This window comes from Perissodus microlepis, chromosome 16, assembly GCF_051167445.1.
Source record: "Perissodus microlepis isolate ML-2025 ecotype Zambia chromosome 16, ASM5116744v1, whole genome shotgun sequence".
Taxonomy (NCBI): Eukaryota; Metazoa; Chordata; class Actinopteri; order Cichliformes; family Cichlidae; genus Perissodus; species Perissodus microlepis.
This window is the reverse complement of record NC_140476.1, coordinates 2,763,690-2,785,803: the sequence shown is the minus strand read 5'-3', so window position 1 is coordinate 2,785,803 and position 22,114 is coordinate 2,763,690. Positions and strand designations below refer to the sequence as shown.

At 43.5% G+C, this 22,114-nt stretch overlaps 1 protein-coding gene across 1 annotated transcript in view; it reads left to right on the top strand.

Moving 5' to 3' along the window:
* ptpn4a (protein tyrosine phosphatase non-receptor type 4a) overlaps nt 1-22,114 on the top strand; it is a 72,832-nt gene that overhangs the window by 16,404 nt on the left and 34,314 nt on the right. The window contains exons 2-5 of the mRNA XM_084908123.1: nt 11,135-11,289; nt 19,399-19,506; nt 20,566-20,608; nt 21,218-21,296. Of these exons, the coding sequence (XP_084764249.1) occupies nt 11,152-11,289; nt 19,399-19,506; nt 20,566-20,608; nt 21,218-21,296 (368 nt within the window). The 5' untranslated portion in view covers nt 11,135-11,151. The remainder of the gene's footprint in view (nt 1-11,134; nt 11,290-19,398; nt 19,507-20,565; nt 20,609-21,217; nt 21,297-22,114) is intronic.

The following is a 22,114-nucleotide window of genomic DNA, read 5'->3' as shown; positions in this document are numbered from 1 at the left end:
TGTTCATCAAAATAAAACACAATAAACTATTTGCAACAGTGAAATTAAGCCTCTCAGAAACTATACAGAAAGGCATAAAGCATAAAAGATTTTTGCAAAGCCACATGTGGGAGCAAACTGCGACCTGGGACAAGTTGAATGCATGATATGTAAGTGCAGCTCTGGTTTTATGTGCAAAAAAAATTATTGCGCTAGCTTATGTGGTTGCAGTTCTACCGGGATTTAAAAGTAGTTACACAAATTGGAGCGTGCCCGCTCCGATGGGCTTAGGATTTGAATATTTACCAAAAAAAGAGATTTTTACCTGCCTCCAAAGGAATATCTTGGAATATGTTTTTACTTCCATGACTTACTTTGAGGCTGTTTCCACTTTAATGATTCAAAGATCTGCCCACTAACAGCTTCACACTACAGTATTTTGTGTTTTTGGACAAAAGCTGCTTTCACATGATCAGAGCATCGGAGCACTTAATGCTGCATCTGTTCATGTTTTCAATGTATGCATGTTGTTGGAATTTGAGCTGAAGTTGTCACGTGAAGATATTTTCAGATTCAGCACAAACAAATATGTTCAGACGTGTGTCGCCGTTCAGCTCAACTTTTGTGGCAGCAGAGTTTGGTGATGAGGCCACAGACACACACGGTTCAGATAATCTCACACTGCTTATACATAAAGAGCCTGCTCCTGTCTACTGTAGCGTGTTTGGCTTCTAGCGGGGTTTCTGCACCTTAATGAAGAGAGGCTGATTAACTTACAGCTTATTGATTCCACAGACTGTTAAACACACACTCGCTTACAGGACCAGATTCAGGGAACGGGGTTCAGCTTGGCACAGAGACACGGTGAATGTCAGCGGTGGTTTTACTGATATCAACATTAGATGCTTGTAGTTTGCTTATTTACTCATTTATTTATATTTCAATGCTTTTGGGTGAGGACTGCGGGTCTGTTTTACCTTATTTTACACTCTGTTATTTTTGTCTGTCTTACAAAAACACTTAATTCAAGCTTATGTAAAAATTAAGGCTCAATTTTAAAAAATTATTAAAATATTTAATCAGTCCTGGTGATTAATCTCTTTTTCATGGCTCAAACCTGTTTGGCGGGCACCAGCATATATTATATTAAAATAAAACCTGCTTATTTTTTATTGGTTTATTTTTTTAAAATTAATAATTTGCACAGAAATGGTTTAAGTTCATGTTTAACAATTATTTTAATAGTATAGTTCAAACAAATCCTCCCCTGTGTTTGAAAATAAAGTCTTTTTAAAATTAACTTCAGATGAAGTTACAAAATTGAAACAATTTTACCCTTTTTAACTGTTAAATGCACGATATGGAGATGTGTTGAGCTGTGTTTGCCACTTAAATCACTGGGATCTTTCGAAGGATAGTGTGAAGTGCTGCATTGTCACTGAGCTAATCTATCTGCCTTGCAGCAGGAGGGCGTGCGCTTGCTATAGAACACCTGGCCTCCCTGCTGGTGGGGCAGGAATGTGCAGGGTTGGGGTGGATGCGGGTGGAAATTTGCAGAGTGTTCAGAAACCGACCCCGGTTACACGTAAAGGCGCCGGCGTCAGCAGGAAAGGAGAAATCTGGGGGAATGTGCAGCTTTAATCAGACCTGCATCTCTCTCTCTCGTATGTGTGTGTGTGTGTGTGTGAGAATATTACTGCACAGAGGAGGGCCTGCTGTTGTATAAACGGGGGCACGGGGGCCCTCCCCCCTCACATTCTCAGTCCAAACTTTCCGTGGTGTGTTTAAAACATCAGTGACCACTCTGACAAACCCTAAGTGGTATTTTATTGTTGTCCAGCTAATTCATTAGTGCCGGTGACAGACAAATGTGGTCTTTACATCACCCACTCCTGGCTTATCTCCATTGACTTCCTGTATGTGTTTACAATTGATTTTGTGGATCTGTTTTAAAGCGACGCCTGCGTCTGGCCCCGAGCCTCGGAGCACAAACGATGACCCGGCGTGATCCAGTCTGCAGCCGTACAGCCTAAGGTGCCCTTTTATGGCCCTTATATCCCCTTTTATGTATTTTTTTCTTCTAGTTTCCTTCCATATTTTCCTGTTTTAATATTTTTATCTTTATGCATTTTTAATGCATTGTTTTGTTGTCTTTTCTTCCGTGCTGTTTTTTTGGACCCGTCCTTCAGCTGTTGCTCGTCTGTTGTGAGCTCTGTGTTTAAGATTGTTTGCTTTTCACCTGTTTATTTAGTAACACCTGTGCTAATGAAATCAGTTTTTAACCACGTGTAGGATATTTGTTGGCATTGTTTCAGTATTTTTCTCACACAGAAATGCTGCTGTGTATGTGATGAACATTATGAATAGATAGATGAATGATTATTTGCACTGTTAGCTAAAAGCAGGAAACCTCAAACCTGAGATAGTCGCCACTGATACCATTGCAAAAATAACAATATGCGACATGTGTGTGCATGACAAGAAGAAGAGAACCCCAGGTGTGACTGTCTACTGTAATTCATTTATTTCTTTTACCGTACTCGGACTATGAGATGTTTTATTTTTCCTCAATATTTTAAGAAAGTATTCAGTGTGCACTTTACAGATGCAGATGTGTTCACGGCTGTTGCGCAAACAACAAAGCGATTATTTGTCTCCAGGCCTTGAAGAGTGCCGTAGTTGAAGCTAAATGTTGTTTTGCAGACAAATCAAGTGGACAGGATGTGCTGCTTTTGTGCATTTGTGGTGGAACGACCACTGTTTTGCAACCTTTCTTTATTCCAGCGCAGCTGTTGAGATTAATCTGTCCTCAAATAACTCACAGTGACACAACACAGAGAGTAGATGTTACTCGCTCACACAGTTAGCTCTTCTCTTAGCAGAAAATGCACGTTAGCGGCTTCTAAAGGGGAGAGGGTGGCGGCAATAACTCGGGAAAGGAAGCAGAAGAGAAGCTTATAGAAGGGAAGTGTGATAAGGTACATGCAGCATTGGATTAAAGTGAAAGATGGAAGGGCCAATGGGAGAGGGGAGGTTGTGAAGACGGTGACATTATAATAAATCTAATAGGACGATGAGATGTCACTCGAGATGCTTGGAGAGACGAGGACTGCAGCGGGAGAACGAGCTGAGAAGTCTCCTCTGTGTTATCTTTGATTCAGCAGGAATCTGTGACAGGTGTTGGCTTTTATCAATGGCTCTGTGTGTGTTTGTGTGCAGAAGTAAATGGCTGCTCTCTGGCACTGATGACTGTAATTTGCATAATGGACTCACGCTCCGTACTGACACTTAAAGACAGGATGAAGAGGCGGCGAAGAAGAAGAAAAGTCAGGGATTTAGTATCAAAGAATATCGGAATGTTTCTGCATTGTTTGGAAAGTCGGATTCACAAATTTAGGATTTATTCTTAAATTCATTAGAAGGACGTTGCTCAGTTACTGCTCCGCCCTCATGCAGTAACTGGTGGACTTGCAATAATAACACTAGTGCTGTGATTTATACTATGAAGAGACTTGAATGCTTCAGTACTAACGAGGTAAATTACATGTATGTTAACAGTGCTCCTCATGAAACTGGTGCAGTTCTGGAGGATAAAGTTTTATTCGCTTTTTCTACGTCAGTCTTGTTTCGATCACATTGCCCGTGCACACAGCTGGGACTGACTCTGCAATTTTTTAATAATGTCATATATAAAAACGCTCATGTGCAAATAAACGTGCACCCACTGTGTGACGCTCCGGGGAGTCCTTCATCTGTTTGGACCCAAACTCCAGTTGGCTGGCGGTGATCCTTCTCCCGCTCCTCAGTGACTCCCTGAATGGACGGGCAGAGCAGGTTAGCAGCAGCTGGATCGGTAGATGGAGTCGTTTTCTGATGCACATAAAAATGTTAAAGTGTAAAATATTCCTGGGTAGGTAAACCATTTAAAAAAGTGAACAGACTCTGCTAGTTCGCCTTAATAATTACACGCAAATTACATCTGAATGTTTTTATATGAGAAGTATTGGGCATGATTTTCCCATTTTTGTTGATTGCCTAACACTCGACCTTTAACACTCGGCTTTACTGACTGAATGACCTTGTTTTATCCTTTTGGCAAAAACCTATTAAAATATGTTTTTATTGTTATTAAATTAGTAGGTTTTCTGTAATCGCGTTGCCCCGGGGCTCGGTAGGAACTTTTAATTCAGCGGTTTCTCATTTATGTCTCAGGAGCAGGTTATTTTCCTCTTTTTCTTTCTTTTAACTACAGGTGAAAGTGCACAACTGATGTGTGAATCTTCAAATGGAGCTCGTGATCTCAAAAGCATTTTGTGAGGTTTAAATGTGAAACGCTGAATCTCTGTTAGCTCGACTAAAATCACAAGCGCTTCCTTTTTCATCAGAAAGCTTTAGTGTTGCTGAAAGTCTGTGACGTGTCAGGTTATTTGCATAATTCAGTGATGAAATATCGAGTGTGAAAGAAGTTAATAAGAACTGAAGCGGTCAGGAAGCTCCAAAATATAAATAACTTTTTGGTTTTTGGTTTGGTTTCTATGAGATGCTCTTTGCGCAGCAGATTTGTTTGCTCTAATTATATTTTTACGTTTTCATACAATCTGTAACGTGTGAATCCTTAAACGTGTGTCTGCTTTAACCGTGCTCCGTGTTCGATACGTAAAATGAAATGTCCCCCTCTCGGGCTGTTATTGCTCTTTGGTTTTGTAGCACACGTTGGTGCACTTGTGTTGAAATGCCCGATGAAGTGCTTCTGGAAAGCTGAGAACTAGAATGGACGGTGTCGTTTTTCTAATCAATGCAGTCGGGCCGGCTGAGTCAGGACTTTCATTCATGCTCTCCGAGAGGTTTATTCCACGAGGGCTCGGTAAGGTTCAAGCAGAGGTTTGCAGAGGTTTGCAACTCTGCACGGCTGAATGATGATGGGTTTTAGACCAAAGGGGGCAGAAACCGAACCGGACATTTATAGTTTATAGTTAGCACAGTTGATTTGATTTACCGAATCTGTGGATTAGCAGTATCTGTTACAGGCAAACTGAACGCGTGTAACACAAAGTCTGACTTGGCTCTGGTACTGCTCAGAGTTGCTGTTATAAATGATATTATAGCTTCTTGTTGGGTCTTCATACATGTCTCTTCTCAAGGTTATTTGCTGCCTCAGCTTTCTCGCCTCGACTGGCTCGAGTTTTTGGACTCCCAGACCATCAGAGACGCGCAACAGCCCGATGCTGTTGCTGCCCTAAAATCACAAGTGGTTCCTACATAGAAGAAGTAAAATCAAAGGGTTCCTCGTGGTGGTCTGATGGGGGAGAAGGGAAAGGATGTGAGACCTGGTATAGGAAGTGTTTTTCTGTCTTAATGCCAAAGAATACAGTTTATTTCCTCATGTTTATTTATATAGCACCAAATCACAACAGCAGTTGCCTGAAGGTGCAGGCGAAACCCTCCAGTGTTCAACCGAGCGCTGCGCCACTCGTTCTTATTCTGATTGAAATCGTCCACGAGGGCTTTAAAGTAGTTTTTCTAATCATTTATAACGAAAACGGAAATCACAAGCTGTCTACAAACACGCACGCGCAGTGGCACACATCTGTAATTGACCACCTGTTTGTGTATGACCTAGTTTACGCTGTGCTGTGAAGCTGTTATGCACAATTCCTTTGGGATTCCTAACTGCAAGCCTCTTATTTCAACTGTTCCAAAGCAGCACAAAGGGACAGAAAAACCATACGTAGCAGTTCCTTTGAAGGAATCGGGATTATAAATAGAAATGTAAAAGGAAAGCAGAGTTCAGCTGTGAGCCCGTATTTGAGCTGGAGCAGACGGCGCCAGTTGTGAAGCTTTCGCTTTGAGAACTTCGGCGACATTAGTATAAATAAGAGGCACGGGGAAGGACGGTGCTTCAGCCCTGTTGGGATATGCTTTATTATGTACACAAGTGGTGTGCATGCTAATAACAGCAGAGCCATGTATACAATGTGGAGCAAAGGTGATACTTTGGTCACTTTTGCCTGAATGTGGGTAAATGCTCAGTTGTTGGTGAGCCGACTCACTGAACGGAGACCTGGCGATTGTGTGGCAGCACTCAAAGCTCAAATTTATGCAGCTGCTATTTAAAAAAAAAAAATCATAATGAAGCTGGACAAACGAGGTAAAATTGGGACACTGGAGCCGGGTGTGCTTGCAGATGCAGAGAGGATGTTGGGAACTGCTCTGTGTGGAGAGCGAGAGAGAAGAGAGACACAAACCTACAGAAGAAATCATGAAACGCAGCTTTAAACTAGAATGACCGAAATGCCCAGCCCGATCTTCGCGTTAGATAAGTCTGTTTGTGTGTGCATGCTAATATCAGCATGTTTATATATGCGTTTACATTAAAGGCTCATTTTCCTGTGCATGGACAGGAAGGCTGCAGGAGCGTCTGTGTTTGCAATAAGCCGAGGGAGCCGCAGGAGCCCACCAGTGAGGGAAGCTTGAGGGTCAAGGGCCCTTGGTTAGACACACACACACACGCATTTCTGCCTGTTTGTAAGCTCCGCTGACTTCGGAAGCACGCTACAATAATTGCTTCCTGCAGTTCCGGAGGCTTCTCTCAGGGGAGAGTGGCTGTCCTGTCCAGCTCAGCAGAGCAAAGCTGGAAGGACCACAGCGGAGCAGAAAATTTCAGTACGGCGAGAAGAGAAAGAGTGGAAGAGGAAACGGTGCAGTAGGACAGGAAAGAGATGAATAAGGAGGAAGAAACTTTTAAAAACCTAAAGAAAAACAAATGAGCTTAATCTATTATCCAGTTAGTCGACTCATTGATCCGTACCACGAATACTAGTCAGACAAATTACTTGTACTATGTACAACACTTTTAACTGTTCCTTCTATGCGCCAAGTGCTGCAACCCCGGCAGATGGCTTTCTGTCACTCTGTGACAGGAAGTTGTAAAGAAGCCAGGTAAAAGCAAGCTGCACCACCCAGCATGGTCCTGCAGCACTGTAAAGATGGGAAATGAACTGAACAGCAGACGAATGGAGCGACGTGTAGCCACATCCTGCACAGACATATGGATGCTAAGGCTGATGCTTATGTCATAGCAGCACTATGCAAACTAATCTAGTATGATATGTTTGAGATGCTGTGCACGAAGGCACCGATTAACCAGTTTAGACTGTTTAAGTGGGTTCCTACTTTTATACTAGTTGACCAGTTAACGAATGAGCACCTCCAGTTTAATCCATCCAGTCCTCAACTGTGTGTGGCTCAGGCTGAAAATAAGCCTGCTTTCTGTGGCGGCTCAGAAGACAAAATAAAAGCACTGTTGTGAAAGGAAGCGGGCACGATAATTGTTTTATCTCTTTTATCTCGTTTTCCTAATCCTTTTTTTAGGCCACAATTTTAATTGAATAGACATTTCGATTAATTGCGTCACTCTAGTAAAAGTTCATGAGAACAAATCGAATGAGATAAAACCTTGATGAAAATCATTCTTGACAAACTATTTTCATTTATATTTCAAACAATGGTTTTATGCCGGACTTTAAACTGATCATTAAAGCTCTCAGGCTCAGGTAGGTCACGTGAAAACGTGATTCAATGGTTGCAGACAGGATGATCCCATCCTGTCTGCAGTTTTGAAATTGTCTTCATGTGGATAAGCAGAAGAACGTTAGGACAGGAAAAGGGCAGGGCAAGGCGATACAGCCTGTGGAGTGTGTGTGTGTGTGTGTGTGTGTGTCAGGGCTCGTCATCTATTTATCCCACAGCTCGTCCTCGGAGAGAGCCAGCGACAGGAGCACATTGCTCCGTCCCTCCCTTCCTTCTGCATGGCTTCATCCCTGCATCCGTTTCTGCCCGTCTCCCTGCTCCATTCGCTCTGTTTCCCAAGCTCGCAGCGCTGTGGCTGACATCATCGCGCATGCTTGGCCACGTCCGCGTGCGTTTGCCCGCACTGAGGCCAGCGTGCTCGTTCCGCTGGCAGAATATACCGATCCCACCAGGAGCACCTACAGCACGACCAGCTCTGCATCTTGCAGCACTTTGTGCTCGGATGCTGTGGCAGTTCTTGCCCAGGAAATTGTGAGCGGACGTGGTAAACTTTGTGACCCGCTGATGTGATTAAGACCGATACAGACTGATGTCTTTGTGTGATCAGTTTAGTTACTGTGACATCATAAACAATCAGCTTGCTGCACATTATAGCTTCTTTTTCCTCGATAGGCTAATGCTTTGCTAGTTGAGCTTTCTTCTGAGATTGTTGCTGAACATCAGAGATAAATTTATGAATTTAAAAATTCTTTTTAATTAAGTAGCTGGAGGCATTACATACATGTTCCGGTTTAAGATGTCAGTAAACGGTAAGTAGGCACAAGAGATCGCGCTTCTGGGTTTGGTCAAGTCTTCGGGGACGGCAGAGGCGGCTGTGCTTTTGAATCTTATAATTTTGAAATTGTTATCAAAGCCATGCCTTCTTTATCTTTGCATGGAGGAGGGGAGCAAAAGGCAATGAGTTAACTGAAACTAAAATAATAAATAATATTATAATAAATATTTTTCACCAGCCTGTCATTGAACAGAGGAGTTTGACAGTCTGAGAAATGCTTAGCTGGAGTTTCTGAGGTTTCCCTGTTAGTTCAGTGAAGGCGAGATGCTTTTGAATCCACACTTTGCATATTTTATGTTTGTATTAAACACCTGCAGCGTCATTCTGTCTGCAAACGTGATAGCTATCATTTGACTTATATCCACCAAGGTCTTCAAGTCAGCTTAATGATTGATTAAAAAAATGACCAAAAGAAAAAACACCTCATAGCTTGAGCTTGTGTATTGAAGGTCAGTAGGTTGATCTGATCATTTAAAACTGTGTGTCTTACTGCCAGTGTTTGGACTGATGAGATGTAGGCATATAGGGAATGATAATGTTACAGTAACAGGTTGTAACTGTTTCAATCAAAAACATTTTTCACTTTAATACTAAACATTTACAGACATTTTACCAAAAAATGATCCTATACATGCATGATATCCACATAAATTGTGTCAGGTATATTAAAATGAGTCTCAGCAGGGTAAAATTACAAAGTTAAAGTCCATTTAAGGAGAGCAAAGAAAGCTAAATGAATATATAGAAAATATAATGCTGTTCCCTTCAAATAAACCATTGGCCCTGGTGGACGTTTGCCCTCTTGGAGCACTTCTCATATTTTTATGCTTTCCTGAGTTGTTCTTAAGTCACTGGACATTCAGCACGATGAAGTAATATAATGTGACCACAGGGTGATAGATGCTTTCTTGAGATGTCTGTCACATGTCATTGTGTCTATTTTTGGTCTATTTTTGGATGAGGCGACTGTCACAAAGCATATGCAAGAACTTCCTCTGTGCATATGACATATAGATTATTGTGTGTCTGTGTGTGTGAGTGGGAGAGTTTGTTAGCGGTGACCTGAAGTATAAATGTGCATTTATAGAGAGCGCACCATCTGTCAGTAGGTCATCCTGGTTTGTGCTCATGTGTAGTGATGAGCAGCTCGGAGAGCTCTCCCCATCCACAGATCCATCGCTACAGACACAGCAGCCCGCGATGACAGCACCGTGACCCCTGTGGGTTTGTCACGTCTGCAGTCATGCTAGATGACCTAAAAGAAAAAAAGCAGGATGTGGACAGGAAGGGCTTGGAGCTCATTGCAGCATCATATCATTCCTCTGTTTCATTGACCAGCCTCTGACAGACGGCTTTAACGACGACTCCAGACAGTCTGCGAGCCACTGACTTCTCCTCAGAAGCTTCACAGAACTGAACTGTTACTCACTAATCAGATAATCAGACAGAAACACAGTTTATTGTAAAGGAAAAGTGAAACACTGTGGGGGAAACGGGCCCGTCTGATTTCTCTGAAGCAGCTCAGAAAATTCAGAGTCGCTATTTCACTTGAAATTGACAAACAGGAAGCTCAGCAGCAGCAAAGGTGACAAGGTCTGCTTATCTCTTCCTGTGAAGCTCTCCAAGTTACATCGCAGGTCTCTTCTTTGGGTAAAGTGAACCAATCATCTTTTTTAAAAACCCTCGGTTTGCATGGAGCAGCCATCCAGAACAAACTTGGCTTAAAGGAAAATAGAACAGGCCTGGTCTGAGATAATGAAGACTTACTCTGGATAAGAGCTGCTCTAGAATCTGAGAATATGCATCATAATGTATGAAAATCATGTGGAACAGGTGCCCGTGATCTTGTCTTTACTCTTTGAAAGAACTGTTCATCTACGGAGATTACAAACACATTTAAATAGAGTCACGTGAAAGTGAGTCCTCAGCAGGGTGTAAAAGCAGAGAAATCTCACACCTTCATGTTTTACCTTCAGTCGACATCAGTGACTATAGGAGGTTTACTCATTCGTCGCTTTGTGTGAAGCAGGTCCGTCATTCGCTGCTCTCGCTCTGCTGTAGCCTTCGTGTTTTTGTCTTTATGTTGGAAGTGAGAGCTGCGTCCTCCTCCTCCTCCTCCTCATCAGCATCACCATCAGCAGTGTGTCTGCACAGATCACACAGTGAGAGCTGCACCTACTCAGCTGTGCTCTGCCGTCACAGGGCGCCTTTTTTTGTTTTAGATAGCAGCGTGCTAACGGCGTGCTAACGGCGTGCTGCATTAATTCTCAACTAAGATTAAAACTGAATTGTTCTTTGTTTGGAAAGATACCATCACGTGTGCTGTGGTTTTTGAAGCTTGTAATAAACAGGGCAGCATGGCCCCGGTTGTTGCATTATTCTTCACTGACGAAGTCTAATTGCCTCTTAAAATAATAAAATGTGTCATCCTGGGTTGTCCCGTGAGTGTTTGAGGTGGCGGGCTGCGCCGCATCACCCTGGCAGGGAATCTGCTGCTTGCGTATTGACATTCTTTTCCCATGAAACACTCGCTCGCCGGTGCTTCGACCTGCTTGCACGGGCTTGCGCGGCTGCCGTCGCTGCGTGGCGTATTGTGCATCTGTTTGTAGATGGATCGAGCCTTGAACAAAGAGGTTTTTGTCCCCTAAAGCGCACCTTAAGTTTCGTGGTGTTATCCATTCATTACAGGCAATTTTAGATCTTTGGCAGATCGGACCCTGATCGAGCCCCGTTTTGGTTTTGCTCTCACTCATCGTTTTCTCCTCTGTGCTGTGTCCTCTCTTGTTGCAGACCCTGGTAGGAGCGTGATGAGCGCGCGCTTCCGCTTGCCTGCTGGCAGATCCTACAATGTCCGGGCGACTGAGCTGGAGCGAGACAGGCAGCACACACAGGTTGTGTGCAACGTACTGCTGCTGGACAACACAGTCCAGGCCTTCAAAGTCAATGTAAGTAAACCCCCTTCAGTCCCAACCGCCTTGTTTCAATTGTGTGTGCGAGTTAAAAGCACATGGCAGAACATTACGTTTGTTTTTTGGTTGTTTTTTTAAGTGTTTTCTCAATAACACTAAAATTGTCCCCAGACGAAGACGTTCTGATGAAGACAGTGGTCTCGTCTGCTCTTTCTTTTTTTAGAATTGAAAACTACCAGCATCAAACCCCTTCCCCTTTCTCTCAGACCAACTTTCCTACATACCTTTTTCCGTTACTGTGAATTTCCCCTCAAGCCCACCTCAGATTCATCTGAGAGTCGGTGGGGGAAAAATCCCTTGTGTTTCGACACATTGGCAGACATTTAAAACGCAGCCCACTCTCTCTCTCTTTCTCTTGTGTTCTGATGATACTAATGGGTAGGGTTTCACTTGTCCCACTGGCTTCAGTTTGTTCCATTTCTGGCTTTGAGGTTTGATCTCAGCGGTTGATCAGTCGGTCTTTATCTCGCTTTACAAGCATTCGGTCTCACGCAGGCGAAGCTCGAGGGGAAAATAAAGCAGGGTGTCTGTAAGCGAGCGCGGTGCGTGCGCTTCAGACCAGGTGACGAGCCAGCTTGTGACTGATGTTACGGCCGTCTGTCACGGCTCTCTCCGTCTGATCGAGCACCGTGACAGAGAGACGCAAAGTCAGTCGGGAAATTCCCTTTGAGTCACAGCGCAATTCATCTAATAACATCCTCTCAGACACATCACTTCCTGTTAGTGTTGAGATTTGCGTTTACTGAAAGAAAAGCACGAACGACAATATGAACATTATATCTGATGAGTGCTGATGTGATAATGAAGTCGTACTTTTTACTCTGTGCGTTATTCCACGCTACTTTGTAACTGCTCGTTCACTTCCTGTCACTCTTGTCATGCAGATGAGTCTGAGCCATGTATGTAAAAGACCGTCTGTGTGTTCAAGCTTAGCCGAATGTGAGAACTTCAATGTAGTGTGAGCTTTGTCGGCCTCTCTGCCAGCTTCATTGATCAGGCCCCCGCAGCAGCAGTAACTTCCTGGAAGGACAAGCCATCCCGAGAGCAACAATACTTCTATTGATCCTCTCTGTGGCCGACTGGCCGTGACTCCGGCGGAGAGTGAAAATCCAGAAGCAGCCTCTTATTGTCATGGGAACCGTGGGGGCTCGTGGTGTGCGAGTGTGTGGGTTGGCTGTGGGAGGCACATGAGGGGCTTGTATTGATGATCGTATAGATGGAAAGCCGTAGGCTGAAATAATATCAGTGTAAAGTGTTATTCCAGATATTGTTGTAGGTTTAGAGAGCGCCGAGCGTAATTTAAATGTCATCTAAGGAAGGGTCGATGAAATTTCAAGCATCGAGCGCTTGGTTTCCATCATTTCTTGTCAGTTTTGTATTTGTTGTGCTTCAGTTTACGATGGAAAATCCAAGAAAAGCACCAACGATCAATGCAACGACTGTGTTTTAGACAATAACTCAGCGAGGAGGTCAGGTATTCAGATATTTATTGTAATTTTTGTCTCTTAATTGCATTTATGCTGAGCCTTTTTTTTTTTAACGATTACGTTTTAATTTGTAATTTTGAATAACTGTGGAATTGCCCTGTTTTCACATTTAGTTTGGGGAAGAAGCCTCTTTAAATGTCAATGTGTCACACTTTCATAAATTAATGAACAACAGCCCCTGGACTTACAGTTTCTGCACAGTCAGAACATTTCAGACATTATCTGTGTAGTTCTCACCTACGTAATTGAGACTCACTTAAAAACTGCCTAGCAACAACACTCAGCTTACTTAATTTTCAGGAAGAAAAATATCAGATCGCCTCCTCCTTTTCCTTCGGGCTGTTCCATCCTGCACGCCTGCACGGTGCAGGTACCAAATTTCATATTCATAGTTTGCAACCCACTGCAGAAGTAGGAGAGACCTGCCAGAGGCATTCATCGCTGAGTAATAGCTACACCCATGTCGTCATCGGAAACACGATCACTAATAAAAGCAGTTTTATCTGCGTTCACCTTACGTGCAGACTCGGCGTGGAAAATGAGGCAAAAACCCACAGCAACCATCAGTCACACCAGTCAGTCACCACTGCAGCGTTTAATAAAAAAGAAAAATACAATGATATCACGCGTTATCCTCACATATCCTCACATGCGTGCTTGGAAAACCCACCTCCCCACATACAAAAGCAGGGTTAGCAGCATGGGCAATTCACAGGAAAGCAGAACCAAAGTAACCACAATACCCAACATGAATATTCAGCTGTCTGTAACAGCTATTTGGTAATCAGGCAGCTCTTAACAAAGACCCAAGATACTGGGTTTTTTTTCCCAGGCTCACAGTCTTTCGTTTGTCACACATGTATAGAAAGCGCCACGTGTCCCAGTTTGCATCATTGAAATCACTACATTTGAATATTTCATAAACAAAAATGTCTGTGATTAGGTAATATCCCTCTACGCTACTGCTGTACTACATACAGAGATCGATGAGTTGAAATAGCACTGGGATCATCTGCCCAGTAGAGAAAAGTACAATAACAAACTTAAAGTATAAACCATCAAACTGCTTCTTTAAAAGAGCCAGCTGCTGCAAACAAGCTAATCAGAGCTACACACTACTGCTGTTTTCTGTTTTTTATGTGTGTACCACAAGGGCAGTCCTGTGAACTAAATGTACTTAAACACACTAGTAAGCAGACCTGACTTCAATGTAACAGCAAAAGCTGAACTGGCATTTGTCAATGAAGCGCCCAGCCCACTACAGCTGATTTAAATGGCTTTAAATGGGGCTTATTGTGCTCACATTTCTCTTGGACATTCAGTATTAGCCCAACATTATTCCATACCCACTTTATTTATAAAGCACTTTAAATTCAGGCACGACAGATACAAAGTGCTGTATGCACACAATAAAAACGATTATGAAATAAAAACGAGTAAGTGCTCACACTAGGTAGAATAATGGACAGGCTCCGCCCCCTCTGGGCTTGGATTTCTGTTTCTGTTGGTCAGAAACTTTGAAATGGACTCTGCACATGCAGGCAGTGAAGCGCCGCCACGACAGGTGTGATTGTTCTTTTTATTTACGTGTTTCATTTTGAACCAGCTGCAGGCGTGACTGGAGTGTGCTTCTTTAACCCCAGACGTTTGTGTAGATCCATCGTTGAGCTCAGCTTGGTAACTTTTTTTTATTGGGATTTTAGAGGCCAAGCAGAGTTTTTGCCACCTCTCCCCCTTTCAGTTATTGTATTTCTTTTTTCCTTTAATTGGACTCTATTGACTCAGTGTTTCTGTTTAAGAGATGTCCTTAAATTCCTTCTGAAGCGATTCCTGTTCTTTTATTAATGCGTCATTTTTCATTCCTGATCAGTTTTCTCTGTGGAGCCAAAAAGAGTCGATGAGCTTGGAGATTTTATTCCGATGGAGTGAACAACCACTCGCTCTCGACTTCTCACTTCCTCCGTGTGTTTTGGTTTTTGCAGCCAACGACAGGACAGCAGAATTTGCATGTGTTGTTGTAGTGCTGACAGTTTCATGGAGCTGGTTATGCTCGATGGTGAGAAAAATGAGAGCGTAACAGTAAACGGTTCGCTCCACCTCTGTGACTGGAAGAGCCAAAATAGTGAATGCAACCACGCTGCTTAGAAACCAGGGAGGTGTCACACTGCATGTGTGGGCAGGATGTGCTATACGTGTGCGCTCTCGCATGTTTCTTGGCCTCAGCACGACGTCCTTTGTTTTAGGGCTGTTTAAAATCAATATTAGCAAAACAAGGCTGCCCACTAATTTTAAAATGAAGATCACTGTTTGCTCACGAGTTTTCACCTCCGTTGTGCATCAAATGCCGTCGTGCTTTTTGGCATTGACTCGGTGTATTAAATGAGAGCTGGTGCTGCTCATTCAGCGAGGTGGACGGACGTGCAGAGATCACAGATCGGTCCCTCGGTTCTCATCCTGAAAGTCTGTGCTGAGTTTACTGGAAAAGGAAAACGGCTATAGATGTCAGCGCCTCCACCTTCACGTTGTTCCTTTCCTGCCTGGACAAGCTGCCTCATACTTCCTGAAATTCCGTCATTCTTTAACTAACACACACACACACACACACACACACACACACACACACACACACACACACACACACACACACACACACACACACACACACACACCTGTCTTGTGGGGACATCTAATTGACATAATGCTTTCCCGAGCTTTTACCCTAACCATGAAAGATGAATGCCTAACCCAACTGGAACCCGTCACTAAAACCACATTTGGAGTCTCAAAAATGCCTTCAAGCTCGTGGGGACTGGGATTCTGGTCCCCATAAGTATAGTAAACTTCCTATTTTTGGTCCCCACAAAGATATGAATACACGCTCATGCACACACACACACATTGACACACTCAGTTGTTTCCTGTGGAAGGACTTCAATAAAAATGTGACATTTTTTGTTAACCTGTCATAAAACAGTGGAATTCCCCCCCGAGTGTTTGATGTTCGATGGTCCGCTCCCCTCCAACCCTGAAGATGAACCCCTCGGGGTGACAAACTTATCAGAGCATCTTTTTTCCCCCCTCTCTGGCGCTCTCTGCCCCTCCTCTGCTCTCAGCCAATCTCTTGTGCTCTGATTGCTCTCTATCACCGTGTCTCCTTCCTCTCTCTTCATTCTCACGCACACAGACACTGTTTCAGTCCGCGGTGCGGGTGAAGGGCACAAAGAGGGTTTGTCTCACCCGCTCGCATCGTCAATCACTCCGTTTCTCTTCTTCCATGCTCCCTCTCTCTTTCCCTCTCAGTGACTTTCTCTCTTCTTACGTTTGCATTCTCTTTCTTTTCTTTGAAAGTCTTTCTGCATTTCTCTGCTCTTTCTGACTCGTCTCTCATGGAGAACTGCCACATGAACTATCCAGAATATGGAGCTGCTGTTGCCATAGTCTGTGTAGCTTGTTGCGTAAAAGTCCCGAGGAAGCGCGCGCGTGTGTGTGTGTGTGTGTGTGTGTGTGTGTGTGTGTGTGTGTGTACACGCTGGTGCTAGTCTCTTCTGGTATTCTAAAAGCGTACGAGCCAAATGTGCGATTGCTGTGAGAGCAAACAGACATACATTGTTAAAAGTGAGCCAGGAATACACACAAAAGGCAAGCATGCCCGCTCACACACAGACACACACACACAGGCGATGGGTTTCCTGGGATTGCAGTGTAAAAGTGCACAGAGGGCTCCCACATCGAGCTGAAAAGCTGCTTCATACAAAGGAGAAGCACACAGAGTTTCTCATGGAGGCAGCAGACACGTTTATCAAGAGTCTCCGAAGGAAAGTGTCACACGAGAGGCTAGCATCGCTAGCTTCCTCATTCTTTCGGTTAGCCGCTGTCAGCTGGCTGTAATCATCAGACTTTTCAGGCACTTGGGATTTCCACCAGATACTTTAAAGCAGCCAGAATTTAAAAACTGATTTTATATCATCCTAAAAAAAATTTAGTATATATCAAAAGCCCTTCTAATGTATTTAAAGAGGCATTAATAGAGATTTAAAATGCCCCATTTTTCGAAATTTAAGGTGTGGTGATGATGGAAGGGAAATGTAAGAGCCTTGATGTTGATGAAGCGCTGCTCCCTTCATCTGTCGCCACAGCAGATCATCTGCATCCATCTCACCCCATCCCCAGCATCCTCTGTCCTCCTTCGCTACGTCCATGAACCTCCTCTGAGCTCTTCCTCTTCTCTTCCTGTATTTTCTTCCCATCTCCAAACCATACATCACAGCCATCTTGTACCTTCTGCTGCTCCCCAGACACTCGTCTCCTCCAGCTCCACTCTGCCTGTACTCTCTTGTTCACCACAGTTGCTTTGGATTGTTTCCTCCTCTCTCTAGTGCATACCTCCACCTCTTCAAGCTCCACCTGCTCCCAATGCACACTACAGATCAGTGTTGTCTGCACGCATCATAGTCCAGAGACTCCTGCCCGACCTCATCTGTCAGCCTGTCCATCAACACTAAGAACACTTTGTTTGATTTTGAGGAAAACATGTTTCATTTGTTGGTTAACACATGAATTCAGGAAGAGACAAAATATGGATGAAGGACATCCCACTTTTCTTCCATGTTTAGCCCATATTTCATATTAAAATCACAGGTACTGGGAGCTAGCGTTGGTCGCTTTCTAAGCAGCTGGGCACAGTTACCTCAGTACGAGTTTGAGTCATAAGGCTATGAGAAGTGAAGGTGTCCCATGTGACTAATATACTTCAGAACCATTGCGCTAGCTTGTGCCCTTCCTCCTGTTGTGTTGACGCCTGCATCAAGCTCTTTATAGCTAACCTCCCAGCTAGCCTTTTATAATCAGGGAGACGCTAACATCGGAGACGTCTCGGTTTTTGCAGTCTCCCATTTCTCTTTCAACTCTCAAAATACGTGCATGCTGAGCTGAGGCTGTATATAAAGCATCTTGACATCACTCCTCGACATGGTTGTGATGCTAGCAGATGAGCTAACAGTATAGAATACCAAATATACCGGCTAATTAATGCTAGTGAGGAAAACGTCAGAAACTTGGTCAACAAAACAGCAGCACTGTCTTCTTGGGCCTTTAGTGGTGTTAACCTCACAGGTAACAACAGCATGTGGCATTGGAAAAATGCTCCAGAAAGCAGGGATGAGGTCCGGTTCGGTGACTCGGGCAGCTATCGGCTAAAACCAGGATGCGTCTGCCTGTTAGCAGATGAGTTATGGCAAAAATGATCACCCCTGCAGACTTGCGATGAAGGGTAAATGCATTATTGGTAGCAAAGCTGTTTCTATAAACGTGTTTATCGGTGATGTCAATCTGGGCTCTGAGGCAGCCTCAGGTGGGCTTTAGAGGAACAGCAGCCACAAAAGGGCCATTTGACGCCTTCCACAGTGAAATATGAATTTGCTACTAGAGTAAACAACAGTTAGTTGTTTTCCAGGTTTTAATGCATTATTAAACTGCAGATAAATATTTTTTTAATTAAACCGCTCATGCTTGTTTCCAGCTCATGCTGCCTGATAACACTTTCTTATTTTTCTGATTGGTGGGCTTCTTATTAGGATCACCACATTAGGGATATCCCCTATCTTCACGTCCTTATTTTAAACTTCTTCTAATAAGCAATAAGCACATAACTCGACAAAGACAAGGAAAGCCTAACCGATCACCTTCAACAATGTTCTGACCAAATTGGCTTTGTCCACAGGTTTTCCTCTCTGCAGCGCTCCTCTTCTTAAATGTAGCCATGTTGAATTTTTCATGTTCACCTGAGTGTGACTGGAAGGCCAAAAAGTCACCAGTTCTCTCAGTACACCAGCAACTCACACATAACAAGGCTTTGACATTAGTAGATTACACACATGCAAGTTGTCCTAGAGGGCTGCCATGTCAACATGTCAACTGTCAGCTAACATTGTGTCTGTTTGCCCCACACACACACAAACAGTGCGTTGTAAAACTGTGTCAGCAGGGCAAAGGGGTGTGTGTGTGTGTGTGTGTGTGTGTGTGTGTGTGTGTGTGTGTGTGTGTGTGTGTGTGTGTGTGTGTGTTCTCCCATGGGAGCCCTGATGGAGCCACACATTTGTGCCCTGCCTCCTCCTCCTCCTCCTCTTAAAGTTGCAGCAGATCAGGTGTGACTTCCTGCCCCACTTGTGATCCCGTGGCTTCTCCTCTCACCCTCGCTGTTTTCTCAGGAAATGATGTGATATTAATGATGCGTTTGATAAGTGATTTCTCACATTTTACAGCCTTTTAATTGGCTCTCTGTGGACTCTGTGTTTAGGGAGAAATATCCCCTTTCCTCTTCCTTAATCCTGATCAGAAGCCATCTGTAAACGAAACCTGCTCCCACTTCGCTTGAAACTGATGTTTATCTTGAAGTCTCGTGGAAGCTTGAGTGCAGATGGGTAGTTTCTGTTTCTTGTTTTGTTTTTTTTAAACCTGTCGACATCAGTGACTCTCACATGAAACCTGTTTCCAGGAAGGTGAATCAAGGAGATCATTTATACAACTTTTGTCTATCATTATATGTTGGTAGTAAATAAAGCTCAGCGTGGATGACTGTGTTTTCCATTGTTCTCTGCAGAAGTCGGATAATGGCCAGGTGCTGCTGGATGCTGTCTTCAAGCACCTGGAGCTGACCGAGAGGGACTACTTTGGCCTGCACCTGACTGACGACTCATCAGATGCACCAGTTAGTATGACAGCTGTGTGTGTGTGTGTGTGTGTGTGTGTGTGGGTGAACTGTTTTCACTCAGGGATCGGCACTTTCTGTGGAGCACTGATGGGCACTGAAACTATGCAATGTGTTGCTGGGTAAAGATCAGCAACAAATTAAACTTTATCAGCCTAAAGTTTGAGTCTCGCAGGCCAATAGACTGATCCTCTGTGATCCTCTGGGCGCTCTGAACACCTGTGGTGAGTGGTTCCTAGCTGTCACTGTGTAACATTGATTGCAAAGAGGGCGCTGCACCAAAATCCTCCTCACGATTGCTTTGATCGATTGCAGATTGCTGTGGCTGACTAGTCTTTAAAGACTATGACTACAGAAGGTTTGCCTTCAAAGTAAAAGTTCACCTGACTGCTGCAACCAACACGTTTAAAAAGGTGCAAATTTCACTTTAACATTCAAATAGTCATGCAAAGTACGGTAACAGTTGCCATGACAACCCGATGACGACCCGATAACAGCCAAAGAAATCACAAAAGAGTTTTTAGTGCAGCATCTTATGTCTCTTAGCAACCAATTTCACCTAGCGACTGCTAGCAGCCAGTGACGGAATGCTCACTTTACCTTAGCAACCAGTCGTTGCCAGGAGGTTGCCGACCGGTCTCTGTGAAGCACGCCTGAGAGAAACCAGTATCAGTTTAATGGTGCTGTGTTTTTAGGGGATTTAATAGAATTACATTTGATCTGCCGCCTTACTCGGTTAGCTAGTTTCATTATAGTTTGACTCTGGCATTTTGGTAAGTTAGCTACATGTTACATGTGTTTACTAAAGAAGTGATTCATGTAAAGCAAATTTAAACTGTGCTGATGGAAAAGAGATAATCTGATCCTGTATTTTGTTGGGAAAGTTGGGAGTTGATAAGAGCTTGTTTAAGGGCCAGTGTGATGAAATTAAATCATGTCTGCCTGCGAGTAATGATCAGTGTGTGTGTGTGTGCGTGCGTGTGGCCACTGGTAAATAATTGAAGTTGTGTGTTCATACTTCATGGTGTCTCTAAGTGTCTCTCTATCAATATTTTACAGCGCTGGCTGGATCCCAATAAGCCCGTCAGGAAACAGTTAAAAAGTATGTGAAATCCTCCGCACACACCAGCTCAGCTAATTCACTTCATCCTGCAGCCAAACACGTTCACTCAAGTCAAACGTCATTACACGATTTTTATTATTAATTTTCTTCCCAGCTGGTTGAGGCTGCAGCGTGCAGCGTGGTCCCAGCAATGGTTAAAAATCCACTCGCCACCTGAGGCTGATGTCTCTCGTCCACGCTCCCATTTAAAATTCTGCCTGTGCTTTGAGCCATTATTAAACTTTATTTCAACTCCGCTCTTGTTTTTAATAACGAGTAATATAATATGTGACGTGTGGAACAATTAAGCTTGAGTGGAATCTGCAGTCCTCCTCCAGCGATGTTTGAACTGCGCTTCAACTTTATTTCATGTCGATTGGCTCATTGACAAAAAACACTGCAGCTCTGTTTCTTAAGCAGCATGAGCGTACGTGTGTGTTTTACACTTATTATTAATTATCCCATTATTTGCATCACTAAACAAAAATACATATGCATAATGTTTCCTAAAGAAGCCCCTGAATGGAGAGCACATGTTCATTTATATCACAGACTGACACTCTCAGACGAGCGTTTCTCCCCTCTAACTGTTCGTCCCTGTTTTTGCAGGAGGGTCTCCCCATAACTTAAGCTTCAGAGTCAAATTCTTTGTGACAGACCCCAATAAACTTCAGGAAGAATACACACGGTAAGAATTTCTAACAACACGACAGGCTAAGAACAGCAGGAACCACTCGGTTTGTTAAACGCTGACATTAAAGTTCACTAACAGAGGAATAAAGGCTCAGTTGTAAACGAGATCCGCTCCTCACAATGAATGAAGTGTTTTTGTCATTTGACAGAGCGTCACAGAAAGTGCTAATCAAAGCAGAGCAACTCGAACTCGCTGTATTGATGTCGTTTCATTCAGAAATGGAGCAGTGATCTCTGCGAGCAGGAGCGTTGCAATGGAAACGGTGTTTCTGTAGATTTGTTAGTTCTGCGTTCAGGGTCAGTCGTCAGTAATGGCATCAGCATCAACAAAACACACAGTAGCAGGTGTTTAAACACGCTAATGCAAAAAAACTCAACTTTGATGCTCTGAAGTGTTTCAGTCTGAGCAGCAAAGAAAGAGATTTTCTTGGTCCAGAAGATTTAGGGACAGGTTTACGTGTTGGGACATCCCAAACTGGGGTTTGGCATTTAAAAAGCAAAACAAATAAAACAGAGTACTGTCTGATTCCGTGTAAAAGGTGGGAACTCTTGATGCTTGATGCGCTGTTTTGTCCCGTTTAGTAAATCTGACCTGGCTGCAGACCATTAAAGGGAAACAATGTGTGCAGTTTTTAATAGGAGAAAGATACCTGTACTGGTTGAGATGCTTTTTTTGAGCCACACACAGCTGGAAACATCAGTACAGTCCCGGAGTTCCCCCCCAAAAATGTCATTCTGTTAAGTGAATCTGTACAAAATATGTGACGTATGCGTTTAATGTAGTTGAAGATTTTTTTAAGGTTGCCCACATCA